Source organism: Thermobia domestica, chromosome 5, assembly GCF_964235325.1.
Source record: "Thermobia domestica chromosome 5, izTheDome1.hap1.1, whole genome shotgun sequence".
Lineage (NCBI taxonomy): Eukaryota > Metazoa > Arthropoda > Insecta > Zygentoma > Lepismatidae > Thermobia > Thermobia domestica.
The window spans coordinates 113952303-113980228 of record NC_137458.1 but is presented as its reverse complement, the minus strand read 5'-3'; the positions used below and the strand labels follow the sequence as shown (position 1 = coordinate 113980228).

At 34.1% G+C, this 27926-nt stretch overlaps 1 protein-coding gene across 2 annotated transcripts in view; it reads left to right on the top strand.

The window, feature by feature from the left end:
• Positions 1 to 2242: 2242 nt before the first annotated feature.
• The window catches only part of Girdin (protein girdin), a 134537-nt gene continuing 108853 nt past the window's right edge, over positions 2243 to 27926 (top strand). Inside the window, exons 1-4 of one of the 2 annotated variants that reach the window (XM_081758920.1) lie at positions 2243 to 2414; positions 18044 to 18154; positions 24237 to 24325; positions 25578 to 25683. In XM_081758920.1, the coding sequence (XP_081615046.1) occupies positions 18101 to 18154; positions 24237 to 24325; positions 25578 to 25683 (249 nt within the window). In that variant the 5' untranslated portion in view covers positions 2243 to 2414; positions 18044 to 18100. Of the gene's footprint in view, positions 2415 to 2809; positions 2950 to 18043; positions 18155 to 24236; positions 24326 to 25577; positions 25684 to 27926 lie in introns of those variants that run through there. The other variant, XM_081758921.1, reaches the window with a different exon arrangement.

Here is a 27926-nt window from a genome sequence, read left to right as displayed (position 1 = left end):
TAAATAAATAAATAAATAAATGTTCCTTCCTTAACCTGTGTTTCTCATCACCATCCTCATCCATGGCTTACTGTATAGGGCCTTCACTTAGGGGTCACGGGCTAATGTTTTTAATCCCAATCATTCAGTGTTCCAGTATGCATTAGCATACAAACTATTAAAATTACAAGCTGGTTAAAATCATGGTGTGCACGCCTTTGGCGTGGAAGTCCCGGGTTCAATTCTCATTTTTAGTACACTCACACAGTGTTCGATGCGGGTCCTGGAAGGACCATTTTTGAGGGCTCTAAGCAAAGATAGGGACACTCTTCAACGACTAGGAGGGATCCTGGAGCCATTTTAACAACTAGTTTTTTTTAAAAACGTTCACACATAGTGTTCTAAATTTGCAAAAGCTAATGATCCAATTTAAAATAAATAATACGAACCAACACATAAGTAGGGAAACTCATATAACAACCATATTAAAGGCCCTGAGCAATACAGGACCATTCTTCAGCGACTAGGAGGGGTCCTACAATTACTTTCTATAAGGACAAGGTCCTGGATGGGGTCCTGCATAGGGGCACTCTTTTTACTACCATTTTAAAGGTCCTGCAATCACTTTAACAACTAGTATTATTATAGAAAGACAGGACGACTTTTCAGCAAATAGGAAAGTGTTCTACAATTATTTTCTATAAGGACAAGGTCCTGGAAGGGTCCTGCACAGGGGCACTCTTCATGGGCCATTCTCAAGCCATGGACCACAATCGTAATGATGTCAAAGAGGTCATTCACATCATCTAATGCCATTTCACTTTCCAGGAAACAGTCAGACCAGTGTAACGGTCAACCACTTAACCCTACACACTTTCTATACATTGTCAAACATCTCAAAACCCATTACAAATACATAATTTAGTTATTTCGGCACCTTTGTTTACATTTTAAAACGATCATACTATTCACTATTCGTATTCATAGCTTGTGCCCCTCTTCAGTGTTTATTCAGATGCGTTTTTCTTCTAGCCCCTCACTACACATTTGATTGATTTAATTCTCATATTATCCGTGGGTAAACCGCAGGAATGCCAGACTCAAAAAACACATGTAAATTTACTTTCCTGACAAACAGTACATATCCAATAATATCTTGGAAAATATTTTACAATTTATGTGTTCCTTTTTCTGTTGAATCAAATGGCGACAGAAATTTTTCTGTACATAACTTTTTTGTTCTCGTTATTCCCTCAACTACTGTCTCTTCCAAATGACAGGTTAAAGGAGCAGTAGAAAACTGTTTCTGAAATAACATGTTTGATACTGTAGAGAGTTGATGCCGTAAAATTATGATAAAAAATATCCACGCTGTTACAGAACGGCATTATGCTTTCCAAAGCTTGAAATTACCATGCTTACTAGCAGAAATTCTGAAAATTCTGTAACCTTTCTAGAAATTTCAAATTCATTGACTTTTCCAAAATATTCGCTCATTCGCCACCATGTATTGCAAGTAATGCAAATGCTTTATGCAGAATCGTTCTGATGCCTGATTAGTGCCATACTAAAGAGTTCTACTAACATATGTTTCTTACAGTAGTCAGATATTTAGTATGACGCTAATCATACTTCAAAACGACTCTGCATAAAGCCTACAGAGTCGTTTTGACGTATTGCCAGCATCACACTTAGTGACGTATTTACGATTTTGTTTCGGGGGGCTTTGTTAAATTTGGGGTGGCTTTGCCTGAAAATGGGAAAATTCTGCAAGATATTTCGTTTACTTTACTATAGTAAGTAAGATTTTGTGGGGGCTTAATCCCGGAATCCCCCCTTAAATACGCCACTGCTCATACTAAAGGTCTGAGAACTGTAGGAAACATGTTAGTCAACTATTTAGTACGACTCTAATCACGCTTCAGAACGACTCTGTATGAGGCCCGCAGGAATTAATCATAACTGCAATTCCTACTGTCGCAAACGAAAACGCAGATTTTGCGAAACGTTTACGCAAAGCCATAATGAAGGAATCCCATGAAGAAAGTGTAATTTTCTTCACCAAAGAAGTCATTCCTTACCAGTTCTGCATACAACAACGCTACGAAATGCAAAAAATCAATTTAACTGCTATGCAGACGATCGCAATTTTGGTATTCTCTTTACTTTAACCATTAAATTATAAGATTCCAGATAGTAAAATGATTTTCTTATATTTTGCTTTATGACGTCACACTGCTGAAAACAAGCGGAGCGAAAGGCTGAGTTCGATAGCAAATTAATGAAGATGGGCTTTGTTTAGCTAGAAGTGTATGCACCGATTGTATTAGGGCTGAATTAACAATAAAACAAATGTTCTTGAGAGAGAAATGATGTGGATTGAATGGTGGCAGAAAGTGTTATTTAAATCATGCATCGAAAGAAGAAAATAGTGGGTAAGTAATAAGAAATAATAAAGGTTATTTTCTAGCTACCAATGCAAACTATAAAGTAGCAGACATGAATAAAAAAATCCATTCTCAGTATTTGACACAAATAAGTTTTACAGTACCACAGAGTACTGAACATAAAACTTTGTAAAACAAAAATGAGGGATATTAACATTCTCACACACAAGCCACAAAATTATTTTTAAAACACTGTTTTGTAAGTGAACAAATAAATATTCTTGAGTATATCAACAGTCTACAAAGTATTTTTAACAATTTCTATGTAAATATTTGAACGTCGAAAGGCATGACAATTTTATCATCAGCCTAGATTAAAGTATATTCTGTATTAGTTCGACCAATCCACTAAATGGCCAGCCTACTCATCAGTGTAAGGGGCGCTGATTCGGTTCACGAACACACGTTGAGCTCTAGGTTCACGTCTTATAGCCTCTGTGCTAAACATTTACTTGAAAACAATGTTTTCTTAGTGATGTCACTTCTAAAATTTAATTCTGATAAAAAATATTGATTATATTACGTAAGTAATTTGTGCGATTACACTCAGTGTTGACCTGTCTCCGGCGTGGGAGATCCGGGTTCGAATCCTGATGCAAGCTCATCTGGTTCGGTTCCCACGTTGAACGTTGAGCTGTACGGTATGTCCATATCGCATAGCCTTGTGGCTAAACGGAACGCTAAACTCAAAATAACCAACCAAAGAGTATTGACCTTACAGTTTGTGTGGTGCAATATCCTTAAATACAATAGTATGTAGAAATGCAGTTTATTGTGAGTTTACAGCAGTGGTATTACCTGCTAAGCTCTACAGCAATACGAATTTCGATTTCGTCCTAATTCTTACATTTCTGCTATATAATTATTTTTCAAGTGCATTGGCACAGACAGTTTATGACATGGTTAGACAAGCCGGAAAATACCTATAATTTATTTTAGATCAACTGATAAGCAATGAAAACAAACTTTCCGTTCTCGCCGCTTTACCATTGCAAAAGAAGAAATCAAGTCGGCAGGTTTCTACTTTAGTAATTTCGTTCAATGAATCGATTCCTAAGGAACAGGTTCTTTGGAACAATTCCGTAAACATAATCAGGAGCCAGTTCCTCAGGAATCGAATCTGTTCGCACTGTAATGTTTCTATAAATATTTTATACATTGCGTGTTTTAATTGCTGATAAACTTAGAACTCTCTCAACTTCCTACAGTAACACAGCTAAATTTATCAAAACTTCAAAATATGCACTGTATAAAATAATAATAAAAATCTATGGCCAAAACCACTACATTTCTCGACTACTAAAAAGAGTACAAGACAATGAGAAAACAGGCAAATTATCAAGGCACGAAAACCAAAGTAGAATGACAATGAATGAAAAATAGAAACCACACGTTAAACTATACAAGTGGGAAGGGCAGGCCCTCTTAACATCCCAATTAAAATTAAAATTTGGAAGGTACTAAAAACTAAAACTGCACAATACGAACAGCTCATAAAATTATATACTTAAAGGGAGACAAGCTTATCAACCCCACCACCATCAAATTAAAATTAAAAAAAAAAATAAAAAATGAAAGAAATACTGAAATTTTAATTGATGATTATAGTGCAGCAACATGCTTCATGAAATGGGTTAAGCGCCGTAGAGTAGGTCCAGGGGTAGGTAGAAACCTGACCGAAACTAAACTAACTCAACCCAATCTAAACTAACCTGAACTATAGCAACCTAACTTAACCAAACCTTCCTTACCCTAAGCCTTAATATGATGGACATACTCTCTGCGACACATAGACCAAAAATATTTCTCCCCAATATTGTAATCAGAAAATTTCCTGGTCCTTCAATAATAGCTGAAATGCAGCATCATTCTTTCTGAACCATGTGTACTGCTCATCAAATGGCACCAAAAGTTCTCAGTATTTTGTGTATATGCTCAATAACAGGATCCGCGAAATTGCAAGAGTGTTCATAATTAAGTTTCCCGTGAGAAATCACTTAACCCGTATTATAAGGTTATTAATGAAACACTTATTTGTCGATTGTATCGTTTATGAAAAAATTGTTCCAAAAGAATTCACCCCAAGATTAAACTACCCCTCGTGGGGTGGTTTTCGGGACAAATAAATTAGGCCTATGCTATTTTATTACAGAAGTAATCAAATAAATTATGCTATTTTATTACGTAAGTAATCAAACATTTATTTACGAAATATGAACAAAATCGTCCAAAAAAACTCACCCCCAAGAGTAAAGTACACCTTCTGGATATTTTTAGGACAAATGTGTTTTGTCATATTATCAGGCTCTTATGAAACATTCATTTATGAAATATAACAAAGTCGCGTGAGTCATTTTTAAGAAAATCGTACGAAAATCTCCCCCCGAGAGAAACCAGTTACGTACAGTGCGGTGCTATTAATGAAACACCATATATAGTTGAAATATGGATAATATCGCCAAAGTCGTTTTAGAGAAAATTGTCCAGAAACAACAAACGCTAAATTACCAGTTCTGGATTTTTTCTAGAAAAACAACTTATGCCATATATTATTATTATTATTATGCTAGGCGCATCCCCAGAAATTTTTGTTGGATGGTTCGAAATCGAGAAATTGGAAGAGATGCGAACCGAGTGGTCCTCCTGTAAGTATGTCCTGGTGTAAATAAAAAACAAATTTTGTTAAAAAGAAGTACGAAACTTTTAATTTGGAGGCGAATTTCTTAGGTGCGCCCCTGGCCATCATTAATAGAAGTCAACTGCTTCAAAGTGTGAAGCTTTTCTGCGCTGTGATATGCTAATCTTTCAGCACTGAAATAAAATGTATCCTCTTTAATAATGTATATCTCTTCTTCTTCCTTCTGTCATACCCTCGATCGCATTCATCATAATACAGCTTCTTCAGAGACCTCTGAGTATTCTTTCTTTTTGTTCGTTTCGTTTCTTTCTTTTATTTTGCGACTACTTTTTCGGTAACTGTGACCTGTACACAGTACTATGTGTCTTTCCTATTTTTATAGGACAGCGAAGAGAAAGAAGACAATTGTTAATGTATTATACCAATGTTCTTCTGGTGTCATGAGGGAAAATCTGTGAAAGAAAATTCATTAGAACGGCCCATGCACTGGTGTAATTTTACAACAGTAAATTATAATTCAATTAAAGTACATGAAAGTTAGTTAATTGTTCATCATTTATTTCAGATATTATTATTTGACTAGAATTAAAAAGACTTTCATATAGATTAAAAATCTCATACCCTTCTTAATAGATACATTTATGTTTATCTGTAAAATATAATTGCACAATCCAAATTGTATTTCTTACCTTCTTTCTTTCTATATAGAAAAGGGAGAAATGAACAAACACACTGATCAACCTCCATGCATATGGTTCGTTCCTTCTCAATGGAAGAAGAAAGATTTTCTTTTGTTGAAAGTGTCAAATAACAAAATACGAAGCATTCGGAGTTTCCAGGTTATTGTATTCCTAGCCAAAAATTTCGTTCCTTACTCAAGTGACAAAGATGATCAGCTTTTACTCACCCCCTATTCTGATCGAAAACTGTCGTCCAGTTCCGGCGCAGAAGGCTAATACGTCATTTTCTAGATCACACAATGAGGCCATCAAGAAATTTCCAACACTTTACACAGGAACACACAATGGCGCATGTACATACTGCAGCAGTTCACAATGAACTGAGTAGCTAGCTACAACTTACCTTGTTTTGGTTTGTCACAACTTTTTCAAACCTGCATGAGCACATCTATGTCAAAGCATGCACATTCTGACCGTATTGACGTGCAAACAGTGATACAAATAAGTATATACTAATTTTTCGCATTCATTACGAACTAGGAGAAATACGTGATAATTGGTTTTATCCATACAAACTTATTCATGGTATAAATAAAGATACGGGTCACATTGTGCTTTTTATATATATATATATATTTTTTTTTTCACAGTTAGAGGCAAGAATCTAAATCCAAAATGGCGGCAAATGAAATATTATGATAATCTTTCTCAGTCTCTGGAATATATCACCTGTTTTCCTACAAATACCGCCAATAATCTAAACTTGTCTTTTTGACCTCCGTACATTATGCTTTCGTTGTCCAAATAATGTTGCATCAACTTCAGCAATCATACCAGGTATACTAATATGACCTACAGTGTGCTTAACCACTGCTTCCAAACAAACTTTTCGGCAAAAACTTAACCAATCACACATAGTTCTAGTACTTGATGCAGCTCTGAACGATTGTCACACCAGAAATGAATATATAACATAATAATTAAAAGAATTTCCATATCTCTAGTCTAGATTTACTATTGAAACTTCTGTCCCTGACGGATAATGGCTTTACCTATGATAAACATTTCCGGTTACAGCCTAGATAGTTCACTTTGAAGCGATCACCTCTTACTGTACATAATAACTCATAAAGTTTCTCACATACACTTCACTTTTATTAAGCTGTAATTAACCGACACTAAAACAAAATCTATAACTGTTTATTTCATATTTACACACTAATGTTGATAATCTATATAAACTCAATTTTTTAAACTTCTTCTTCGCTAAAAAGGACATTCTCCAATAGACGTGTGTCACCAGGAAAATGCTAGCAACAATTAGTACCACTTTTAATTTTTGTCTTAAAAGAAAGATGAAAAGAACTCTAAAAGTTTTACGTCCCACGAATATGTCGACTAGGCTAAAGGAGACGAGTCTTTAAAAGTATTCAATATTATTTATAAAGGTTTGACGTTAGTCGTATTTTTAAACTTGAATTTCTGGAAATAAGAACTCATTCTTTATCAAGTTAATGTCCATGATTCTTCCGTTAAGAGTCGGAAGAGGTTGAGAGCCAAACAATGCGTGTTGAAATTCTACTTTATTTATTTATTTATTTATTTATTTACTTATTTATTGTTATTATTATTATTATTATTATTATTATTATTATTATTATTATTAATGTAAGAACATTTGTGTATAAGAGAGCCGGATGAGATATGTGTTTTTTTTTATTTCAAGTTCCGACTTACGTCATGTTAGCGCACTGATACTTTTCCCATATAGATTGTATGTGCTCTTGGATTGTTGCATATTAATATGAAATTATTGTATAAAAACAATAGATGCCAATTTAATTCCCAATTCTGTCATCGCTTGCAAGTCCAATATTACTTCATAACCCAAATTAGCAAGAAAATGACAACTGTTCGTGATGCTTATCTCTCTAATACAGATAAATGTGATGAAATGCTATAAAATATGTAGAGCTATTATGAGAGCTATAACTAATTCCTTAGATTTATTTAGATATATTCTATGGATCCTTTGCAGGGGTTGATGGTCGAAAGAGGAACACGAAAATGCGCGTGGGGAGAAAATTCGTTCTGATCTTATGTCAGCTTATCTGGAATGAATCACAATGGAAGTCCTTTAATATTCTATGTGAATATTTATAATATTATATTCGTTTAGTTGGCTTATTACAGAGCAATGGTGATACAAGAACAGAATAATGATGTGTTCTTTTGGGCGGGTACGGTGGTGGTTAGTTGTTGAGTGTTCACCTCTGGTTGGAAAAGTCCCTTGTTCGATCCCAGGCTATGTGAGTTTGCGGTGGACATTATATTTGTTTTTTCTGTGTTCTCCAGTTTTCGTCTACATTCTCATTCCACCAATCATTTCATTGATCATCGATCTTCTTAAGCCTACAGGTCATAAACGTGTGACGTAAAAAAAACAAGTTGTTTACAATTAATAGGATACGGACAATGCAGCAACAATGCTAGATATAATAGAGTGTTTATAATTGGCAGATATAAAACTATAATAATAAAGAACAAGTTGCTGCAAATTCCAGAGACGATTACTTGAGGCAGAACCATTTAGTGTCTCTCCCATGGAAGAAGATAGTTCACTGTTTTTTCTCTGTTTTATTGTTTTAAGTTTTTAACTGTGACGCCTTCTTGTGAGAGAATTTTGACAGGATTAAGCAGTTCGTGCTTTCTGTGGATCCAAACGATACCTATGCAATTTCTAATCCGCATTAACTTTTCCAACCCGAGAAAACGTGGTTTTCTTATAGAACTTTTTTTTTTTTTTTTAATCAACGGTCACAAGTATTTAATTGCTTCCACTAATCCACAATCTCCAGCGAGTAATAAACAGGAAATTTGGAGGCATTAGGTCTTTGGTTTCTCTGTAGGCAACCATGTGATTCGGGGCATTAAGAAAATATTACTTCAGGTCAGAGATGAACTAATTTGCAATGTCGATTGGTTCCTAATGAACTCATAAACGCAATGAAGAACGTGTGGCAAATGTATTAATTGTAAGTGGAAAGTTTTTAGTGTATTAATTGCCGAAAACATATACGGAGCACTTGATCCATAACAATCGAAGATACTTTTATGTACTTCATACTGCATTGGAGTTGGTTTTCCCCAAATCATATGTCTTCCATAATGGGCTTTACTTTTCCTCATTAAAAGCGTTCAAAATATATAATTGTGTCTGTGGTTTCATCTGGCATCAGTTTCACATCTCAATCTGACATTCCGCATCATTCTTTGTACGGTTTACCGGTATATTGGCTCAATACAGTTTTTTTTTTCTTATTGTCTCTCATTGGTTACTGACATTCGTGTAAATTTTTAGAAAAATTCTTCGAAGGTTGGGTGGTTCATTTTATTGAATGAAATTCCCATCTGCGTTAAAGCTGCACATAAATCAATATTAAATTATTGAAAACGTTGTCTTCAAAGATCACTATGTTCAAAGACTTTTCTGAAGTTAATATTGTGTTGTATCTTTTTTGCTTGAGAACTATCGTTCTTTTGATGTTTCGAGATGAAAACGGGATTGTTGGATGCGTCTTGGTCGTATACTTCGTCCGAAGTGATTCTTAATTTGCAAACAGTTCCATTGCTTTACAGTTCCATTAGTGTTCATGAATTCGTTGTTAAATTGCTGCACTAAGGCGAAATACCGGGATTTATTCACCTTCGGCATTGCTAAGCTTCTGTAAATTGTGAAGGTTCAGCTTTGTTAACAGAAGATTACAGACATCATTACAATTTGAAAGAAACTCGTTTTGAACAAAGAATAATGGTACTAATGTAACCAAATTGAAAGTGAAAGTAACAGTGCTCTGTATAAAAGGCCTGTTGCTTCTATTGTTGTGTTTAGCAACTAGCATGACACAAAACAAATGATTTGAAAATGATAAATAATAGACATACCTTTGTATATCGTGACGAATTTCCTTCTGTTCGTGAATAATATCGATCCACTCTGTAACTCCACTTGGCACCAATTCTGACTGTAGTACTTGATGTTTCAAGTAATTATTGTTGAAAGTTATCTGGAAAATCATTACAAAATCCTACTATGAGCAGTTACAAGACAGCATGAATTTATTTTGTGAATAAGTAGTTTTTTTTTTTTTTTTTTTTTTTTTTTTTAAGTTAGTAATGATGTCATGCCATTTGTGATCTAAGTTACATTTATTAACATTGAGTAGGCGATTTTCACTCCTGATGAAAAACAATTCAAATGCATTTCTCTCAGTACTAATGGAACAGGAATAAAAATGTATTAAAATGTGTAATAATTTATGTAAATTAGGCCGCCATTTTTAGCAGCTTTTAGGGATATCCCTGCGGACGTTAAAAACAGAATTTTACTTACAATAAAAATCAGTATTTATTTTTCTTTAGCAACGACAATCTGACTTATCATAAACCTGTCAAATTTATAATTCAGAATATATATTCCACGTTCGTCTTTGAATGCGTGAAAACACTATTGCTATTGCTGAAAACATTTTTAAAAATCTTATAATTGAAAGTATACTGACAGATTCTTATGAAATAACTTTTAAAATGCAAAAGAATTATCTAGCTAAAAACTGAAATAAGATTGTGTGTTGCTTAGGGTAACCTTTATTCATAGCAAATTGTATATGAATATTAAAAATAGTAATTGGTAAGAGAACATCTCGTAACAACTGGTCTGAATCAAGCCACAATTTGTTAATAGTCGGCTTTGTAATCGATTTTCAATAGCCATGAAATCCTCAAACTTTAAATAAAATACATTTCACATTTTCTTACAAGTTCTTGTTTGTGTGTGTACATGCATAGTCAAATCGTTATTTTCCATACGTGTATTATCAAGATACATATCAAACCCAAATTGTTATAGCCTTGCATGCGTTTTACACATTTTATAGCCTAACATATATTACTAACTTACTCTAATATTGGCCCATACATAAATAAAAATCTTTTATACTATTTAAATTCTATAATTCACATTTCATTACTTATAATTAAACTCAAATAGTATCAACACCATTTAATCATCTTTTGTGGTTATTTTATTCGGTGGAAGAAGGGACTAAAACAAAAGTAGTCATCAATCGTGTTAGTTACCTTTGACATACTTTCTAAATTTTAACTTTGTCAGCCGGTAAAAGTAATTTGAACTGTAATGTTAAAACTACGAAAACCTTATATTTAGTTTTAACCTAATTTTCAAGAATATTTTAAGTCAAGTTCAGCTTATGTTAAGGCTTAAAATTTACTATCAACAAGCAGATTTAAAAAGTTCAATCACTGATGAAACAAGAGGTACTTTTTTCACTTCAGATATTTTCTCAAATTGTTGCATTTAATAGATTTTCTTGAGCAAATTTAGTTCAATACTTATTATTATTATTATTATTATTATTATTATTATTATTATTATTATTATTATTATTATTATTGCTTTATTAATTGCACTTCAGCTGTCAAACATACCTTATTTCTGATGAAATTAGCAAAATCATTAAATATCTCCCGGAACAAAAATTAAGCAGTGCCGGTTTCCATTTGGAATCGCCTACAACTACTTAATATCAACTCAGATGTTCAGCAAATCCGGGGTTCACACGCCTGTTTCCATGGCAACGTTTTCATTAATCCGTATAGGAATGTCAACATATACAAGACTTATGAATATAATCCGCCTATTTTTAATAATGATCGAAGTTTCTGAGCGAATAATTTTATAAATATTTAATTTATCCCAATTAACGAAATTGAATATTTAGAATACGACAATACTTAAATAATATACAGAATATAGAAAAATTTTCTTAAATATATGCATCTCAATGGTGGGTAACAAATTTGGATCATAATAAGTGTCACTGCGTCCATATATCATCTAGTCTAATCACAACACAACTAAGTGACGTAAACAAAAATTTGGAACAATTGAATAAATATTATTAATATATAAATTTTCAACAAATTATTGTAATATTAAAAAAAAAAAAAATAACTGTAGGAAAAATTTTAAAAAATGGGATTCTTACATATTTAATGTCCAGTTTCTTGCAAATGCTTACTGGACAAGTCAGATGTGAGGGTTCATCATTCTCTTGAATCTCTAACATGTTCTTTCACTCTGGTGGAGATGTTCTTGGTCATTTTTATGTAGGACTTAGAACAGAGATGCAAATAAGCAACAAAATTTTACTAGTGTAAAAAAAAAAAAAAAAAAAAAGCCACTAGCCCCATCCTAGTCTTTATAATGTGAAGTAAATAATAGTGATATTAAATAACCCCCGCACCGATGAACCACTCGCCCCAGGCGAGTGATTATTTACATCCCTGACTTAGAACATAAGCTGGAATTTTTGTATACCTCTAAAGTAGCTAACTCATCTAACTAAGAGGAACAGCTCTACTAGAGTGAAAAAGGACGATGAACCCCCTTTTCTTGCAAGAAGCTAGACAACAAATAGATCAAGTTAAAGTACTTCATTCCTGCTCCATTAGCACAGACAAAAATGTATTTGAATGTTCTCATAAGGACTGAAAATTCCCTACTAAATCTTGATAAAGATAACTTAGATCACAAATAGGATGACATCATTACTTGCCTCAGAAAAGAAAAAGCCTGATACTTGAATATTTTCTCTTATTTCTAAATTGAAAAAAAAAATAGTAATAATAATAATAATAATTATTATTCACAAAATAAGCTAATGTTCTTATGGATCTGTTCACAGTAGGATTTTATATAGCACCTAATTGTCATTTGTCTTCCCTTTTGTGGTTCAGATAACTGATGCAAAAGAGAATTGAGGCATTATTTAAAGTTAATAAGTTGGAGTAGAAATAATTGTGTGTGTACAAAGCAAATAATTTATTTTTTAAGTGTTATATCTACTAATAGTTAAATTTGAAACGCAAAGCAAATGCTTTTGTGTGTTAAAAAACAGGGAAAAAATTACAGTAGTTTTTAAGATAAAAAACAAAATTTACAGGAATTCATTAAAAGCGACAGCCACCTTTTTTCACCATTCTAATAGGAGAACTTGCAAGAAAACAATAACGGCATTTTTTAAAATAGAGACTTTCTATGATGAGAACAAAAAAGTTCCAAAAGTGAAATATTAGGGGGTAAAGTTAGTAGTAATTGTTTTTAAGATAATCCTGTACATTAATTTCCATGGCATCTACTTTCAAGAATGGTTATTAAAAAAAAAAAAAAAAAAAAAGTACTCAACCAGAACTGATGTTGGGAAAGGTCACAGAGCGGATCGATATTATTCACGAATAAAAGGGAATTACAGAAGTAGGTCTATTATTTATTTATGTGATTCGTATCTATATCGTTTATCAGTAAATATTTGAAAAAGAATATGATTTTTGATTGGGATAAAATTAGGAAGTAGCAGTGATGAGGAGAAAAAGGATTAGGTGCAGATTTTTAGGATAAACAGGGTGTCTATCAGTCACGAATGTCACGAAAAAGTCACGAAATCAGAAAACGGTCATGAAAGTCACGAAAACGTCACGAAATTTAGCATTTGGGTCACGATGTTTTTTAACTGTACAAATGTAAGTACAGATTGGAAAATTTCGTTCTATAAAGCGTCAAAAATCACCACCAAAAATGTCTATGGTCGGCTTTAGATGCTACCAAATCGCAAGCAAAGTACGTTTCTATCGCATGGATGAAAATTTGGCCTAATTTGCACCCAAATTCGCTCTTGAAAATGTTAGGAAATTTTATGATTTTGTGAAGAAAAGGTCACGAAAAAGTCACGAAATTTCATTTTGGATTTTTAGTAGACACCCTGATAAAGGTCCCCAAGGGAGGAAATAGGTGCTGGAAAATTATGTCTATTCCCATCTGGAAGCAATATGTGACATATTACTTACTTTCTGAGAACCTTTTTTCGGCCTAAAGAAAAATGTTCACACCTAAAATCCTTATCCTAGTCATAACTATAATCCAAGTACTTATAACAGAACTTTAGGATTTGGACTGTACAAGAAGAAAGGTGATAACATGAAGTAAGTGGCGCGTGTAAAATTAGAAATAGTCTCCATGAGTAGCAGCAAACTATCTCCAGTGTCGGGCAGACTATGACGATAGAACTCTATGGTAGATTTCATGGTGGTAGAACTCAACGGAACATAAACCAATGAAGTCGCCTCATCGAGGGTTGATCCATCGTCGTTACAGATAGTTTAACGAATTGAAGAAATGCTAATCGTATGGTGCAATATCTGAAAAATATGAAGATATATTAGTATTTTCCAACCAAGTCGGGTAAATGGTGTCACGTCTAACAGTAAGAACATGTGGCTTCGCATTGTCCTGAAGTGGAATAATACTTCTGCAGTTCATAAGTAATATCTTCACGGTGTTATACTTCCTATGCACAAGTTGCTGTTAGTACACAGTTGCATCTGGTTGGGCGGATGTAAAGATTCTTTTTCTCATCGCACGTTAGCACTTTGTTCAGAAACGAACCCTTTGCCTCAGGAGGCAATAAACAAGGACGAGACAACATGAGCATATGCTTATGCGGCTCTCTGAGCAACAGTCAGTTTATATGTAGGGCTCGCAGATTTTCAGATTATAACTCCGGGACACCGTATATAAATTTACACTAACAACTGGGACATATGGAAATTTACAGTATAGTCATAGTTACGCATTTGCCGTTTGCTGTAGTATCAATATTAATTAAATAATAAGTCAACACTCACTAAGTATGTGACAGAGAATAGATTATTCCTTTTTGTTGAATATCGTTTACTAATAATAGCGTTTTTTTTTTTTTTTTTTTTTTTTTTTTTTTAATATCGCACGAATGATGTTAATGTATATTTTGGAGTAAAACCGGAACAGTTGGAGTTTTGAACAATTTTGGGGGGACAGAATATGCAAATCCGGGACTGTTTGGCTAAACCAAGACATCTGGGAGCCCTACTTACGTGGAACTGATCGTTTTCCAATATTTTATAGATGGTGAATGGTTTGTGCCCTGCAATTGAATGATTTTCCAATGCCTCACATGTGTGGCCATTATCAGTCTCAAAACTGACAACGTGTTTCGTTGTTTGTCGCTCATGAGAACCCTGTATGTCGTACATTGTGGAGAGATACGTCGTCGTTCTTAAACTTGTTAAACCACCGTTATACTGTTTGTTTATTTATCACATCTCTACTGAATATCTGGCATATTTAACGTCCTGTTTCACTAGTGTTTGTTCCAAGTTTAAACTCGCTAAGCATATAGGGGTGTATAACACTTCGGGGTTCCACCTTTAACCTGCTCTTATTGACGTGTCCGTTTAACTGCTGCCACTACGATCAGGAGGCTTCATGAAGAAGTACTCATTAATGCTACCTTCCCTTTTTAAGAAATGTTGTTTTACCTCGGAACGGAATACATAGGGAGGGCGTACAGTGCTATCATATGAATATCCGACGGAACTTTCGGGGGTATGTAAGGCACATATTAAGAAACTGGTATTGGGGAAAATTCGAGTGACAATGCACAAAGTAATGAAGCAGGTTGCGAAATAAATAAAACTATTAGTGACTCATTTCTTAGGAAAACAAAATGTGAATATCCACTCGGTAAAGGAAAAATATGATACAGGAATCAATCGACCTTCTGGAGAAATTATCAGAAGTCCACTCGAAAGTAAAATTGGAGAAAATTAAGTATGGAAAATAAAGTAGGTGTCTTAGTAGAGGATTTCTCTAAATTAAGTCTAGAAGTAAATACCATTAAGGAGAAGTATAAGATAAATTGTAGTCAAGTAAAAGAGCAGTGTAAAAAGAGCTCAGGGAAGTACTTTAAAAAGAGTGCAGGGAAGCAAATCAGAAAATGTCAGATCAGATAAAAGCCTTAGAATAGGATACGGTGAATGCATTCCAAAAGAATTTAGAAAAATGCAGTGATACTGGATAAATTAATAGTTCAAAAGTTACATAAAGTTAATAAGAAATGCGGAAATCTTATTAAAGAAAACGTCAGTAAATAAGGCGAACAAATTGAGAAACTCTCATGTTGCTTAGATAGGCAGGAAAGACAGAAAGAAGGACCGATTATTGCTGATCCTCCGTCGAGTAGTAAACCTGCACATCGATATAATAAATGAGAAAGATCAAAAGACGAGAACAGTGAGTATGAGGCTTGTTTGAAGGAATTTGCTGTAGACATAAATAATAATATTAGTTGTGCTTCGCCCTCAGTAGCTGACTCCAGGCTTTCCAATGCTCTTATATTTCCTATTTTCCCTATATATTTGCATCTCTTCCTATAAACTCCTATATTTCCTACTTTTTAACAAAACCTCGTATATTTTTGTGGCATTACTACTTCCTTTTGTGAAAGTAACCTACCTGTTACAAAGCAATTAGTAGGTGCCATGCAAATCACATGAGGAAAGTATAAAAATTACTTAGAAGAGTGCAGATCCAAAGAGCCCCCAGTGGCAAAGATTTCCAGAGGAGAAAGTGCGTTAAGAAATGCGAAGCAAAAAGCTATATCAAAGGAAGTTTCAAAGAGTGAATCGTCTCTGAAGAAATTAAATAAAATGGATGAAACAGTACAGAAGGAAATGGAAGTAGCTAGTAGACTGATGAAAGATGCTCAGACAAGATTATCTTCTGCACTATCGAAAAAGGACATGGCTGACGTTAGTGTCGCCCAGATAATGATTCAGTTCGCATCAGGGCCGGATTAAGGGAGGGGCTTATGGGGGGCTGTAGCCCAGGTGGACAGGGACCTCTAGTCTGACCAAAATCTCAACTGGCTATCTAAAAAGAATCATAAGGATACAACCATCATCATAAAATAAAATAAGACCAAAAATATGAAACATATTCCCTTAACTTCCCTACTGCTATTATTAGGCGAAGTCAGCAAGGGCCACATATTTTTTCTAGCCCCGAGCCTCCAGATGGGCTAATCCGGTCCTGGACCGCATCCTGGAAGATGAATGAGCTACAGAAAATTCAAGACGAGCAGAACAAAGAGAAACGGAAGATGGCAAATACGCATATTGGGACACTGAAGTAAATAAAAGTGAAACTGGTATTTTTTCTGTCGTATATATATATTATAGATATATATTATTCTTTTGCGTAGATATTTCCATCTTGGAGACGTATACTCACAAACACTGATTTTCTGATGCATATCCTTTTTACACTTTCCTTATGATCGACGCTTAGTACTGGTGAGCTACGTACGAAAACACGAAGAAAATCGTATAAATTTTTTCAACGAGATAGTTACCGAGTATAGTTATATGAACATACATTCTATTCTAAATATAACAGTTGGTGTCATTTCGATGTGATTTTTTATTATTATTATTTATTTCTACCTATTGGATAATTGAAATGTTTTTTTTTTTTCACAGCTTCACGAGACCTCCTATATTATTTCGTTGTGATTTCCTATATTTTTTTTCATTAGCATTGGAAAGCCTGTGATTCAGAACAGGAGGAAAATACCAAAAATGAAACCAGAACTTTGTCCGGTAACCGTAGAATTTAGAAATCGTAAGCAGGATCGTGGAGATCGTAATCGCATAAATTATGATCTCCGCTCCTCCCTTAGAATACACTTTAATCAAAGTAATGTGACAAAAACCCAGTTTGAGGAAGTGATAAATACATCCAAAACTTCATTTCAAACAGTTCAGCCCTTTCCCCGTGATTCGATCATACACAAGAATACTTTTTCTTTTATACAATTTGAGTAAGAGATTATGTATCGAATTTCACATTTGAAATTTAATCGGATACTCATACTGAACATTTTATGAATATGAAATCGGAAATTAGAATACTCTACAAATTTCCCCTTTCTTTGGAGTGAAATTTTCGAAAATACTGAAATACGCATTTCCTTACTTATAATGAGCTCTCCCGCTAATCTAGCGTGTACGCCTCTGGTGTGCAAGTTCACGCTACAAGCTCACATGGTCTGGGATCGAATCAGGTATCCTACGCACCAGAGGTGAGCGCTCTGCCACTCAGCCACCCTATTCATTAGCAAGTTGTAAAATTTATAATATTAAAAAGTTTTACTAATAGTAATGTATTTGTTCACTTCCTAATAGGTCAGAGCTCTTATACTAGCAAAAGGAATTCTGCGTACCATACTAGCGTGAATTAAGATATAATAAATGATCGAATTTTATTTCGTCTCGATAGTATATGTATAGTTTTTAAAGTAATTTTATTTCTTGTATAACATCATCATTTTCGTCTTTTATAGATTAGTTAAAAGTATGAGGTGATCGTAGAAGTTGGAAGAACAGTCAGTGGATACACGATGGCTGCTCTAGCGGAAATAGAGGAGTTAATGGAAGGGCCATTAGTAACATGGGTAAGTAAGTCCGTAAGAGCTTTTGAAAGGAATGCCATGAGTTAAAATTACTAAAGTGTATAAAAGGCAGTAAAGAAGAAAAGTAATTAGAAAAAAGTAAAGGAAAACTAGAATGAGTTTTTCAAGTCTTTAGTTTTAGAATAGTTTAATTAAACAAAAGGGTATAGATCAATCAGTTTCTTATACGTAATGGTAAATGTTTTCGTTGTATGGTATAAATCCATATTTTCAGTTTTGGTTTTGCAAGAATATACAATCACATTCGTGCATACTGTATTGTATACTTCATGTATATCCAATTTTAAAAATTCTTTCTGATCACAATATTTTAATAACTAGGTTTGCAATGTAGTCTAAAAGGGGACATTGATCCAGGTTTTAACGATTTTATCTCCACGACAACTACTTGTGAATACATCCAAAGGAGAAAATATTTATGCTCAAGTTGCCATAGAAAATTTCGTAACGTTACCTTTCCCATACGTTGTGAAAGTTAAAGTTAAATTTTATAATAGCACGCAGTATTTCCGTATGTAGGATGAATAATTTGTAACAAGAAAATTTTGCCATTGTTAGATTATTCTTAATTGAAAGCAACAAGTTCATATTTTTCTGTCTAGTGAAAGTGATACCGAAATATGCAATTTTGAGCCATATTATATAACAACGTAACTCATCCATATACATTATGAGAATACTAGATATTTAATTCTGTTACGTTTAAACTGCGAGATAAAGCTCTGAGAATTCTTCGATATGTTGCTTAAATTTTTTTATAACATTTAAGTTATGTAAATGCATAGATAGAAACGACTTACCATTCAGGTTGCATGTTGGTCATATAACTAGTTTTGCAATAGTAACCATCTATATGAATGGAAGCAAGAAGTCTAAGAGATAGCTGGTAGTTCATATTTCCTAATTTTTACTTTTTTAGAGGTTTGAGAAATGTTGACCTTTACGTAAGTTCTAGTGTTAATGGATACATCGTAGAAGAAGCTATTTGATTTCTTAATTTACTATTAACCAAGATGCTTCAATAGAAAAAATAAATATAGTGAAAAAGCAGCTGATAACTTACCCGAAACTAAATGAGTGTAATAAGATGTAAATAGCAAAATCAGTTAGAATATCGTAGTATCTGAATATTGACATGTATATTGAAGTGCATGTATATTGGATCCAAGAAAAGTATATATATATTAGTGGCGCTCGGTGATTTATGGAATGAGGGAAGCAATGGTTAAGGTACCAAATACTACAAATACTACAATAATATTTCATAATGTTACTCACCTAACACTTAAATTTTTCCATCCTTTCCTGTCAAATTCATTAATTGCTCGATTATAAAATTCACTATGTCACCTAAATTTTAAGTTTATTCGTCTTTCTTTCCTGTCAAATTTTTCAATCATTCGTTAAGAAAAAAGGCACCACTATTTAACACTTCACTTAAATATTAAGTTTATTTTTCTTCCTTTCTTGTCAAATCCTTCAATTACCCGATCATAAAATTCACTATGTCACTTAAATTTTACATCTATTCTTTCTTTCTTGAAAAACTCGTGAATCAACCGATTATAAAATTCACTACCTCACTTAAATTTTAAATCTATTCTTCTCCCTTTCTCGTCAAACTCTTCAATCATTCGATTATAAAACTCATCATCACTTTCAGCTTGTTGCAATTTCACTAGCTTTTTTTCAATATCTTTCAAGGATAGGTCAGTCTCTCTTGATCTTGAGTATTTCTGCAGAATGTGTGAATTTGTCTAAGTGCAGAGAAAGAGCATTCGGCAGTAGAACTTGTAACTGGAATTGTGGCTATCAGACTACAAAGTTTGTAGAGTTTCTTGAAAGCAGACGATGACAAACCAGTTCTTTTCAAATAGATAAGAAGTTTTGGAACACCCATTGGTAAATATTCATTTGTAAAATATGCAACGCAGAGTTCGCTCCTGAGCCTGGCGAAATCGAAGTATTGGCCATAACTCTTTCAGTAAAGAAACTTCTGCATCTGGAAATGGTTTCTGTGTGTTCTTTTCATCAAATAGCTGAACAAATGTCGATTTCACAAATTACTGAATCTAAGCTCAATCTGGCAGCATATGTCGTCATATATTTTACAATATAAACTACGATAATGTGTTTTCATATCACTACCGTCATTTTTGCATCTTCTTTTCGTGGGAGGGCCTACATTTGCGTCACAATTGTTCCATACTAAATCAAAATTATTTCTTTTGACTTTCAGAATTTCCTCTGCTTCTTTTACTTTTTTAATGCAGTAATTTATATCAAGTGACTTGGTCTAGAGTACGTCATAGAGGGTGCCAGTTAAACAAAATATTTCGCTGAACGTTAGTAGCAAGAAGTTAAAGTCATAAACCACAGAATCAAATCCCCAGGTTCCATGATAAGTATCTTTATACCATTCTTGTGGATTATCCAAAATAGTATAGAACAGATTCGTCCTCATTTCTGTGCTTTACTAACGTTTCAATAAGCCTTGGATTGTAATTCCACCTAGTAAGACACAGTCTAGGAAATCTCTTATTAACTTCTGAATCTAAAGCTGCCATTCGTTTCGTGGAATTTGAAAAGAAAGAGGCAAAACTACTCTCATGAAAAAAAAAAAAAAACATTCTTCGATAGTCGACACTCACTGGGAGAGTACTAAATAAAACCTGTGTGCTAAACAATGAATAAACAATGCATCAGGATATTTATCCTTAACTTTCTTTTGGAGGCCATTAATTTCACCGGATATAACTGCAGCACCGTCATAACACTGAGCGACTAGTTTTTAACCACTATCATACTTTTCGAGGGTTTGGAGAACGTGTTGTCCTAAAGCGCTCCCAGTACGATTTTAGCTGACATTTGTAAAGCCCAGAAATCGTTCAACAACTTCTCCATCGGGAAGAATTTACCTTACAACTGTTGATAATTGAAAATGTAATGATATATCACTCGTTTCATCTAATATCACAGAAATGAAGGATGAATCAGCTATTTCCTTTCTAATTTCATTTATTATGACAGTGGCAACGCTTTGAATCAGGTCATTTTGAATGTGTTTTGACAGTCCCGAAAATACTGTAGCTGTTTGAAAATTATTGTCTAAAACTTCATCACATTTTCTTAATAACTGAAGTAATTCAATATAGTTCCCCCTGTTAACCGAGTCTTTATCTTCCAAGTGGCCTCTGAAACTAAGTTCTTGACAAGTCAAGAATATAACAACATCAATCATTCGTCGTACAACTTTCCTGTTATTTTTCAGCTGCTTGTTATACTTAATAGTCTCTTGCTTAAGTTGCTGGTCTAGCTGAAAGTCTATTCGTACTGAGCCGAAAGTTGTGAGACAGATTTGTGATCGAATATAATTTTGTGATTGCTGATGACGTTGCGTGGCTTTCAATAAATTGTTCATATCATTAACCCTGACTGATTCCAAGTATCTTTTCCATTTGAAAATAACAGACAAGGCCAGAAGTACAGTTTTGATGTTTTCCTACAACCAAATAACCAGTTTGTCTTTTCATGCTGTTGCTTATTAAAATGACGAATACAGCGTTTTGTTTTTGTTTGTATATGTGGCAGATCGCGTGCATATCATCCTTGTGAAATTATTTCTTTTTTATCTTGAAAACTACAGGAATTAAATGACCGCCCTTTTAAAGATTTTAGCACGCATGCACAATCTTGTATTCCCCCCACCCCGCTCTCCTCACTGACTTGCATCAACGCTGCCATAGGTTAAAGCTGATAGAATGGAAACTGGACAGTCATTCCCTTCCTAGCATAGCCACCACAATCATTAGGAAAAATATGTACTCTAAAACCTTCGAAATAATCCAACTCTTTAAAAAACCAAGTACAATCGTGAACATCCAAATTTTAACTCATTAAAATAAATATTTACTCCCCGAAACACTTTAGGCTATTTCAATTGACTGTTCGGCACACTATTGTTTCTAGGAAATGCTTACAAAAATGCATTCCTACTCACAACACCACGGCACGGCAAGGCAATTGAGCCGGCTCGTTCCGACTAGGTCGCGCTGCGCAAAATGCTTCGAAAGAGCTGCGCGGTGAAATGACTGTATCTATGTTAGCTTCTGGCGTATTTAAACTTAAAATATAAAGGTTTTAACATAAATAATTTGCAGTTTGAGTAAACCATTTCAGTACGTCATAACATTATTTTATTCCTATATCACAGAGGAATGACTCATTCCCTATTTTCCTGTATTAGTGAAGAATACCACCGAAGCTTTTTCAGTCTCTCGAGACCCTTCGTTCGGGTGTTACAGAAGGAGTTTAGGTTACAATACATTGAATAAAATACAAAATAGATAAAGCATTTACAACCTGATAAGAAGTCCCGAGAGACTCGAGGAACATTAGTAATAATACTTTCATTAATACAGGATTTCACAAAACGATAAATTATAAACATCAGAAAAGTATACGTTTCATATATTATAACCGTTACCAAGTAATTTTTGGGGACGCTCTATATATTTTTGAAAAAGAGAAACCATTCTTCGATTTATATTTTAGTTTTGCAACGAAAATCATTTCTTTTCTTCTGAGGAAATAGGGAACAGCTCGACTTCTCTCCCACGAGATAGAACAATAGAACCTTTCATCGTTCACCAGCACATAAGTGTAAAACGTTGTTTCACAGTAAGAAGATTGTAGTGAGTAACAAAGACGCTATTCATTTTCTGACTATATGTATGAAAATCGTATTTCAATTACTTGGATACTTCAGTGTTTCTTCCTAACTCATTAATATGCAAAGACTACCATATATAGTTATTTGGAACTAAATTAAGTGCTTTTTTCAGTTACTTATGGAAATACTAGATCATAGGTGCGATGTAGTCAGACCATCGCCAACCATTATCGCTCAACCCGTTTTTATCTCGAAGTTCTCACGTTCGAACTATTGTAGTCTTCTTTTGCATTGTGGCCAGTGAACTGTGGATTAACGCAAATTCTTTCAACATTTAATTTGCATATCCATACAGGTGGTTTAACGCGATTACATTTTAAAATGAACTACCAACATTGACTAGTTGGTCAGGCATCTCTTACTCTGAGTATCTCAACTTAGGGAGTTTTCTCCGTGTGTCGACGCAGCCAACATGCAAGTTTCGTTCGTTATACAGTTAAGCAAGGGAGCATAAGGTATTAAGTAGTCGCACGTTGTCAGCGGCTAGCCGAATTTAGTTAATTCCCCGGTCTTTTGACTATGTGCGTATAATTAGTTAACGGGTCCTATCAACTCCTTGGATTATACATTGCGACTATCCCTGTTTGTTCTGCTGAATACCACTGTGAATTTTTGATGGATTCTTATCGCAGCAGCCAGGGACTTACGTCGTGGGATTACTTCCAAAATTACGCCACAGTGTTAACTCCAATGTGTATCATGTAGTGGTGTGAGAAAAGCTTATCGTGATCTCCAAAATATAATATTTCATTCGTGCATATATGTGATACAAATTTAAAAGAGCTAACGTGTTTTCAAATGTGAAGTGCAATTTTGTGTTTATTGAAGTAGTTAAATGTTCATCCACACCAGGGTTTCGTGTTGTGATTATTTTCTGCATAATTACTTTTTTTATACATATAGTGCATCTAATAAATAAGTATATTATTATTTTATTCAATGTGTTTTCGTTTCATGTGTGAATAGTGTTTTTGTGCGTCGCGGTCTAAGCGATTGTCTGGATGTCCATGAGAATTTCGAGACGGGACATCCGAACCTCTCTGTACTTCATGCTCATCTCATCGTCGAGACTTGAGAGCGATTCGGGAAAGTTTCTGTAATTCCTTTTTGGAAATGTTCTTTAATGTCTTTAGGTGAGCTCAGCTGTTTTGAAAGTATTCATTGGTTGTTGTATTTGTCAGGAGTAGATCCGGAAAGCGGTTACAATATTAACATTACAATTATTGACAAGTTATTTTATTATTTTCTTACTTTTAGAGTATCCTGCTTTAAAATCAACAAAAGTATTTGTATTAAATGTAAAGAATATATTAGCACTACTTTCTTCTTCAGTTCCGATCCTGCCTAGAAGCTCCGGAAAGACTGGTGGACTACGAAGATCTAGTTGATGGTGTCCTTATACATGAAGTTCTTCTTCAAATGTAAGTAGTCTTAATTTTTTTTTCTTGTATTTGTTTTAATAATCCTTTATATTTTCAAGGTAGTTTCCTTTGTGCAAGTGCACTATCATTTGACTTCCGGCAATGTCGAAAATGAAATAGATGAGAGAAATAAACACATATTTTGTTCTATTCGAACGAAATTGACAGAACAGAAGCTTTGTAGAGGATATGCTGATCTTAGTGTGAAGATCTCGCCACACAATCCACAATAGAAAATAGGTTGAACGTAATGTCTAAAAAGGGCATGCTGCTAATAGTTTGAAGAATGACTGTAGTTGTGTGAATTATATCTGTGTCTGTAATGCTAGAACAACGCAAGTGAACGACTGTTGTCTGATTAAGTAACTTAGAGCGTGACAGAGGCCGCGTTGTCGTTTCACGTTGTCGTTTGCGGGTAGTATTCACCGATGAGAGTCGTTTCTATTTCCAGACACAGGGACAGCCTGCAAATGTGCGGGAAAACCCACACACACCTTTGTCGTACCCCGTCTTACAACTTGGTGACCCGAGTCCCTCATACGGCTTGAACAGCTCGGCGTTCTGTAGTAAGTATACGCCTTCAGCTTTGACCTGTTAGATTTCCAGACCGAAGCTTTATCGACCACGTGTGGGACATAGTTGGATGGCGCCTGACCGCCAGCCAAGCTCTGCAAACGACCGTCACTAGCCAAGGTTTACTGCAAGCGTAGTTACGTTACCGCGGGCAGACATTCAGCATCTATTTAACTGACTGCATGTCCGAATAGTTGTTCGTGTGGTCGCTCAGCTGTCGGTTGTTTGGACTCTTACATTCGGGATGTCTTTGTACACCATGTTAAAATCACTTCGATCTATTGTCACTTTTTTGTATACCACTTCGCATGAAATCTGCTAGGTGTTCTCAAAACATTTCTATATAAAGCATCGCTCACCAGAAAATAGTATAAGCTTAATAATAATAATAATAATAATAATAATAATAATAATAATAATAATAAACATGAGCACACACCTAGTTAGTAAACTGTAGTTCTTGTTGATAATTGATCTAATCAGTGAGATACAAATTTAAAAAGTTCAGAATCAATGTACATAATGAATGTATCGTACTACTGTCTCGATTGAAAGATTTCGCTTGTTTCCGAACGATTAGTCGTGTAAAGTACTTAAATAGTTTGCTTTTAAAATAGACATTTCGAAATCTGCTTTATTATATGACAAGGACTTTATATAATTTATTTGTTCATTTCAGTGATCCAGAACCAATTCATAACGCTGTAGTACCAAGCTTAGGAAATCCAATTATCAGAGTAAGGAATATGGATCTTATCATTAAGAACATCAAAGCTTTGTATGAAGTAAGTATGAAACCTGAAATGCATTCCATTGCTGTCTTTTTAATTGGTTCAAGGGTATCCAACATTAATTTTAATTAAAGGTTTCTTCGTGAAACCCATATGCAGTAAAGCTTTACTAATAAATGTAATAGCAATAAGAAATTGATAAATGTGATGAACTTCGATGAAAAAAAAAATGTGAAAATGCGTGAGTTATATACAGATCCACTCATGGATGTTAAGAGTTATTAAGAGAAACAATAGGAATGAAGTTATGTGATAGCACCGTGAGTAGAGAAGGTTGAAAAATTAAGTGAAATTTGGAATATTTTATTACAATAAAAGAAAACGGCTATTATTATAAATTTGAATTAAACTGGAAATTGTAACTACACTTGATTGTTATATATTGAAATGTAAAATTATAACAATTAAAATTATATCATTGTTCCTTAAATTAGTACAGCTCTGATGATAAAAATATTTAGTTGCCTTTGAAACATCAGTTAAAATTAAATAAATAAAACACGAATGGAAAACCCAATCTTTATTTTAATTACTCCTCGGTTGTTTGTGTGGACTTTTACAATCGTACTCGCGTTGTACCTTCCATTCTTTTCACCGCACTTTCTGTCTTTAGAGAAAAGATCGGAAAAGGACCTAACATATCAGGAAGTTTTGTACAAACACTAGAATAGTGAATACTTGTTTTTATCTTTGAAAAAGTTTCAGAGTAATGTCTTTAGTGTTACTAGTTCATTAATTTCCATTGTCAGCCATTGTAATACTTTTTTTTCCGTGATATCAAATGAATATGAAGGATATTGTGAGTTAAATAAATGTGATAACACTTTCCCTTTTCCCATATGTTCGAAAATGTAAAGAGGTTGAAATGTAGAAGCGTATACTTTAGGCACCTTCTGATATATGTATTAATCAGGAATATGTCAACATGCAGTTTCACCGGCACAGCTTGAAAACAGATATTCTCTAGATAATCATTATGAGTTTTTTTTTTTTTTTTCGTAGTACCGATGTGGTGTCTTCGGTTTAGATGTCAAAGTTGCTTTCCTTATTGTTTATTAATACGGGTAGACGAATAGCTTTGCAACTCAATATCTATCCGTTTACATAGTCTAATGTAAGATATATCCAAATGGAAAAGAGACCAAGAGATTAGTTTATTGCAAAATATGTTACTTACAGAATATGTGGAGCACATTTAATATGTAACTTAACACCTACAGATATTTCGTATCGATATTGATGCACTGATCCCAACACATTGGAAAGGAGTGGATGGCTTCAGTGTAGAAATTGCTGACGGATCCATGGTTTTACGGTGTTCTGCACTTCCGGGTCACAGATGAACCGTTGATCTTTCGTTGACTGTCTTAGGGGGCAAAGAAATGGGAGTCATATGAGAGGATATCAAGACTGTACGGGAAGATAGTTGAGAACTTCCCATTAAAATGTTCTCAGCAGGCCGAGGGTTTTCTTTGCCGCATGTGGCCTAACGTGGTTATCATTACACTGTCATCAATGGAATATGATGCATTGAACGAGACACTGGTTGCCATACACTTCTTGCGTCTTGCGATAAATTTCTGAAGTATGCACGCCTTCTGCGCGAAGAAATTGAATACTAGATTGTTGCACTTATCTGGAGGAATCCTTAATGCACCTAACCGTAGTAAACAACTTTCTCCAACGAGGAAACAGCAAGCAACACCGTTCTGTACAAGTGTAAACTGGGAATCACACCGCGCACCTATCGACTAACATTTTTTCCCACTTCGATTAGATAACAACGGTACTGTTTTCAAAGTCTTTGAGCAACCCTTATAGAAATGTAGATAATAAGTGAAAATTGAATTGGAAACCAAATATAAGAAACGAATTTCAAATTTGATTAGCAATGTTCTACTTCAGAAGGAGACACATTTATTCAGACATTGAAATATGAGAATTGGACAGTATTGAGCTTATTATACTTTATTCATTTTTTACCGTATTAAAAAAGTTAAGTATAAACGTTGGCTATTAATTCGCTTTTTATCATACTTAACACGCTGTATACAAAGAACCTCAGAAGTAATTTGCCCAGTATTAGAGAAGTACATTATCGATGTCGAATTTATTCTTGTGTTTGTTATTTCGAATCGAATAAATTCTAGGGGATTTTCTTCAGATAAAGGAATACAATAGTAATAGTAATATACATAGGTCGTTCAAGAAAAAAGTTTCCGTATGTTGCCAAAAAT